This window comes from Primulina huaijiensis, chromosome 17 (assembly GCF_012295235.1).
Source record: "Primulina huaijiensis isolate GDHJ02 chromosome 17, ASM1229523v2, whole genome shotgun sequence".
NCBI lineage: Eukaryota > Viridiplantae > Streptophyta > Magnoliopsida > Lamiales > Gesneriaceae > Primulina > Primulina huaijiensis.
In genome coordinates this window covers 13,734,333-13,740,131 of record NC_133322.1, presented here as the reverse complement: position 1 = coordinate 13,740,131, position 5,799 = coordinate 13,734,333, and the positions used below count along the sequence as shown (strand labels likewise).

General features: G+C 33.0%; 1 protein-coding gene across 1 annotated transcript; it reads left to right on the top strand.

Annotated features, from left to right (window-relative positions):
* Positions 1-3,327: 3,327 nt before the first annotated feature.
* On the top strand, positions 3,328-5,502 carry LOC140963543 (uncharacterized). The gene is made up of 4 exons (XM_073422908.1): positions 3,328-3,588; positions 4,340-4,441; positions 4,812-4,972; positions 5,209-5,502. Exons 1-4 carry the CDS (start codon positions 3,492-3,494, stop codon positions 5,323-5,325), a joined length of 477 nt encoding a protein of 158 aa, XP_073279009.1. The 5' UTR covers positions 3,328-3,491; the 3' UTR covers positions 5,326-5,502.
* Positions 5,503-5,799: the final 297 nt, after the last annotated feature.

Here is a 5,799-nt window from a genome sequence, read left to right as displayed (position 1 = left end):
GTTTTTAGTTTTAAATAGTTAATTAAACACTAACAAAGGTTTAGGCCCATTAGGAAAATTAATTAGGCCCAAAAGTGTTTAATTAAAATACTAAAAATTATGTTGTTTAGAAAAGTTTGTGAATTTATTAGTCGGGTTGCCAAAACGTTCGTATTTTTGTTTCAAAACCCTTTATTTTCAAAAATAAGAAAAATCATTACCCTTAATTTAAATAATTAAAAACAATTTCTTAATAAAAAAATTTTCTACGTTTCAGCCCTCGGTCTCCGTTCCTCGATCGCAACTCGAATAACCTTTAAAAATACATTTTAATGAAACCATATAGAAAAATATAGTTTAAAAATGTAAATATACATAACATATTTAATTCATGGAATTAAAACAATTACTTAAAATACAAGAGAATTTAATAATTGTATGCATGTGGTTCGCGTGGACTTTAAAATTTTCGGGGCGTTACAGCTTTCATCATTAATGAAACCGAGACCACTCTTGTCTTTAGATTGTTTATGTAATTCTTGCATCTTTTCCAATGAAACAGAAGACTTGTTCCATGCATCTATCAGAACTGATAGCTTCTGATTTTCAGATTTCATTGTCTGGTAATCTGCATTCACTCTTTCATTCTCATTTTTCAATCTACTTATCTTAACTTTCAGATCATTACAGCTGTTCTCTTGTAAGAAAGTGAACTTACTGATTTGATCTTTTAAGTCTTGATTTTCAATCTTGACCTCCTTGAATGATTGAGAAAGTCCAGAGTAGTCTTCTACCATGTCATGCAGTGCTTTAACCAAATCATTTCTTGTAAATTCATCAGAATCAAAATCAAATACCTCTCCAGATGTCGAGTCTGATTCGGTGTCTGTCATGAGACATTTGACTTCATCTACATCACTGTCACTGGAATAGTTATCTGAATCAGATGACTCAGAGCTAGAGTTGCCCACTTTGATTTACTTTCCTCAGCAATCATTGTCTTGTGGTCTCTTCTGGACTTCTTATCATTACGCTTGTAATCTTTCTTCTTCTGGTCATCCTTCTTAGGCTTTGGACAGTCTGCAATGAAGTGCCCAATTTTTCCACAATTGAAACATGCCATATCACCAGGTGTTTTTATCAAGTGTCTTGTAGAGAATGTCTTTCGCAACGTTGTCTAGGTTGGCTTTCTTTTTGTCCTCGCCAGTCCATTCACTTCTATGCTTCTCAAGCATTTGTGGTGCGCCTTCAGTAATAGCAACAGCAGTATTAGGCTTTAGACTTTTCAATAGGCCATCTGTGATGACAAACCACATTTTATCGTCTTGAGCTGCAAGATGGGCTTACATCTTGATCTTCCAGTCATCGAAATCTTCTTTAGAGAACATAGGAACCTTGCTGAAATGTGCAATAACTGTTGTAAATTTTCAGAACAAGAAAAAATCTGCTCTGATACAACTTATTGGGGATCGATATAGAGTTTAGAAGGGGGTGAATAAACTCTTTCTTTTGTTGAATGTTTTTGCAAAGGGTGCTAGAATCCTGTTAGAGATCATAACTATTCTTGTTCGAATGATTATCCAGCAGATCACAAAATAAGTGCGGAAATAATCTGATGGTATAGGGTGAAAACAATAAAAACAGTAGGCAGTAGACGATGGTTGTTTCTGGAAGTTCGAAGATAAAATCTTCTACGTCTCCCCTTCTTCTGTTTCCAGAAGGTATCACTAAAAGACTTTGGATTTTACAGTACCACTCTTGTACACACACACTTCAGCAGGACTTATCCTTTGCCTACTAATACTCTTAGTTTCACAACACAACACAAGTAATACAGTAAGATTTTGATAAAGACTCTTTTCCAAATTACAGACTCTTCTCAGTGAAGTATATTAAATTGAATAGCTTCGAAGAGACTAAGAAACAACAATACAAATTGATCTCACAAGATCAGATATATGATATGAAACGTGTGCTGCTTTTCTGTATGTTGAGCTTCTTAATGGATAGTAGTTGAGATAGCTCAAAAGACGTTTTGACAGATAGTGTATTCTCAAATATGATTCGTGTATGTTTCTATGAAGATTGATTCTTATATAGAAACTTTGAGTCCAACGTCTATAAGCAAAACGGCTTCTTTTGACTTCTGAGTAGAATCAGCTTTGTCACCTAAAAAGGGTCCAACAAAAAGGTTTCAAAATTATCAGTCTTTGTTTCATACCACAAACGGTAAGGAGCGTTAAATGTCTTTGTACAACATTAATGGTGCAATTAATACTAGTACTAGGTAAAGTAACGATAACATTTAAGATAACAACGATCAATCAAAGACGTTAAGTTTTGCTTCTGTTTAACCTAAGTTCTGCTTCTGCTTTTCTAAGCTTATAAGTACTCATGAAATACTGCTTCTGTTTTAAGCGATACTAGGCTTCTGCTATATGTACTGTCTGCTGCTTAAACTTGATACGGTCTATATGTTTTGACTCTCATCACCACAATTAAATTAAGTCTAACACATTGTTTTAGGTGGCCAAACATATGGGTCTTTATAATTTTATAAAATATTTAATTAAATTAAATAAAGCTTTGTCACGATAAGTTTATTAAAGTATAAAGTTATCACGATCTTATTCAAATTTTAAAATATCAAATATAAATTATCTCAGGCTTATCCAAATCTGAAAATATTTATTTCAATGTCAACTAAATTATTCCTATCCCAAAAAATTATTAATAAAATAACAAATTTTAAATATCTCAAATTGTTATATAATATTAATTATTAAAAATATTCTAAAAATATTCTTAATGTAATCTCGAAAATCATGCCAAACATGTTAAAATCGATATATAACAAAAATACTCTTGAGAAACTGCCATGACTCAACCTTTTAAGATGGATCTCCGATAGGAATCATAAAAAATATTATTTGTTAATTTTCAAATTATAATTTTTTACTGCAAAAAGACTATTTTTTGGTTTGTAATAATATATGCTGATTAGACCTAAAAAAATTATTTTTTATATAAAAATATATGTATAATATATATCAATTTGAATAAAAAATATTATTTTTATGTTAAAAATATTAATTTTAAAATATATAAACTAAGTGATAGATCTCAATAAATCGAGACATATTCCTTAAAATATTATTGGTTTCAAGTCCCGGATAAATGATAATATAATATGAATAAAAGTTAGCAATATTTCAGTTTCTTAATCAATTTAATTTGTATTATTTCTAATAAAATATTTTTAAAATACCTATTTAAGTTTTCTAGAACATTCAAATCCAAATCAAATATCGATAAAGAAATTATATAAAAAAAAATAGGCGAGGATAGGACAGTTGGCCCTTTATAGTTTCCACACCTATTTTCATTTCATCATATTTTGCTCTCTCTTCAAGCAAGCCACAAAAATTGTTCACCTTGAGAGTTCTAGCAGAAAATTCTCATCAGAAAATTTCGATTTCTGTTCAGGTACTGATATTGGACTCGCGGTGACTATGGCGCAGTTGAAGAAGACGATTGGTGCCCTAATTTGCGTGGTTGGTCTGCTAGTGCCTTTGACTTCCGCTACGACCCGCGAAGTCGAATACTGCAGTATGATTCCCTTTGTTTTTTTCTATCTTAATTTTGTTTTTGATTTTGATTGTTATTATGATGAATGGGATTTACCCTATTTGTTCCCTGATGGAGGAGTTGAACGAATTTCTTCGTAAGTGTAATTACTCGTTTTGGAAGAGATCGGTTTAAAATCTTATCCGAGGATAATTCCAAAATTGAAGATGATATAGACTTCTGGATTGTGCTTGCTGAAGTTATTTTACCCGGAATTTCAAAAAATTTGAAATTGTAATCGAATTGTGTCATTTTGATTCCCGTTTCATGGTAAGTTCGAGCATTCAATCTCGATCTAGCTTTTTTTTAAGCTGATCTTTGTAAATAATTTTGATGAATCCCCGAAATCTTGAAATCTGTCCACTTTCACAGCTCCTGGATTTAACTTATGTATATAGAAAACGGTTGGATCTATTTGGGCATGCATGTTCCAAAATGTTAAGAAGAAAATTCAAATTTTCACTTTTTATTGTCCGAAACCATAACTTTGACCCCAAAAGTAGGTAATCCGCCCCAATCCTACATTCTTGAGCTGCCAATGTTTTCAGCTTATGCTGTCTATTTTTGTGTCCTGCTTTTTGAATTAAAGAAAATGGAGTGGATGTTTGTATGCAACATACCATCTCATCTTAGAATTGGATGGCTTTTTAATTTGCAGAAGATCTATACTCAAAATCTGCTGTAATTTTTGCATTATCTTTGTTGATATGTGGTTTGTCTAATTACTTGGCAGATAAGAAGGCCAACTATGATGTCAAGGTCAGTGGAATTGATATAACCCCTTTTCCCATTTCCAGAGGCGTCGAGACTACCTTTACAATTAACGCGGCTACGGGTAATTTCTTGATTGCTGCTTTAATCTTTTATGGTCCTATAATTGGTGTAGTACTATGTGAATGTAAAGCACCAGTTCCGTATTCTAATCATACTTGGTGGTGGAACATTTGAGGCTTGAGTTTGCGTTGTCCTTAGTTTGGGAGTATCAGTTCTCTTTTTAGAGCTTTAACCATGCTCGACAACATTTGCCTTAGCGGAAACAGGAGAAAACAATCGTCTTTCTGAACTCTTGTTGTCTTCACCGAGAGCACATTATAAACCTTGAGATAATTTATTTTCAGTTAATACTCAGCTTCTCAAAAATTTATTATGACAATTGAATTTTTATGTTCTGTTTTGCTGAAGTCTTACCTGAAGTATTCATGCAGATGAAGCAATTTCCGGTGGAAAACTGAAAATTGATGTTGCATACTTTGGATTTTACATCCACAGTGAGACTCACGACCTTTGTAAAAAAACAGAGTGCCCTGTTTCAAACGGCAATTTTACAATAACTCACAAGCAAGCATTGCCTGGAATCACACCATTTGTAAGTCATTGATCCTATCTGTATTTCAGTACTCTTTTTCGGCACTTTAATATCTGATCTTAATCTCATGGCATAAGCATTCACACGACGTGGATTTGTGGTGTTACAACATGAGACATCAGTACCACCAAGTTCGAACAAACCCCCTGATGAGACAGACTAAAATTTAATACAAGGAAAAGGTCGATAAATCATGCATAAATTTGACACTTAGATGCATATTATGTCGCATGCAGGGATCATACACCCTTAAAATGACGCTGATTGATGCAAAAAAGAAGGAATTGACGTGCATTAACTTTTACTTCAGCATGGGTTTTGTTGCAGCAGCAGAGGGTTTGGCTGAAGCTTAAATTGTTGAAGAATTTTCTTGTGGTTTCTTAATCCCAGTCTTACATATTTCCAAGTGTACTACTACTTCAAGTGCTCCGTATCGAGTGCCTGCTTATACTTCGTTGTTATCTATGCGTATGTATGGTGATATAGACTTGCAGCCACTGTTTAGACTCAAATCACCCTAGGTTGCATTATCTTATCTTGCTTTACTCGTTTACTTGAATATGAATATATCTTGGAGATATTTTTTCCCTTGGTAAAATATGATCCAAAAAGTAGCCCTCTCAAATTAGAGATCAAACACAGTACCTTGTGTGCCGAAACATATTTTCATTGGGTGTATTGATTTACATTAGACATATGGGGCATAACATTTATCCACCCTATAGATTAATACCTCGATCAATGTCGACATCAACCCAATTGTCGAATTTTTCCTAGGTTGCCCTTTTATTCACGATGACTATTATTAAATACTCATTTGTTAGATA

Excerpts from the sequence above, each read along its gene's own strand:
- LOC140963543 (XM_073422908.1), top strand. The coding sequence starts at position 3,492 with ATGGCGCAGTTGAAGAAGACGATTGGTGCCCTAATTTGCGTGGTTGGT. Across the intron at positions 3,589-4,339 it reads CCGCGAAGTCGAATACTGCA|ATAAGAAGGCCAACTATGAT; the intron begins GTATGATTCCCT and ends ATTACTTGGCAG. Across the intron at positions 4,973-5,208 it reads TGCCTGGAATCACACCATTT|GGATCATACACCCTTAAAAT; the intron begins GTAAGTCATTGA and ends TGTCGCATGCAG.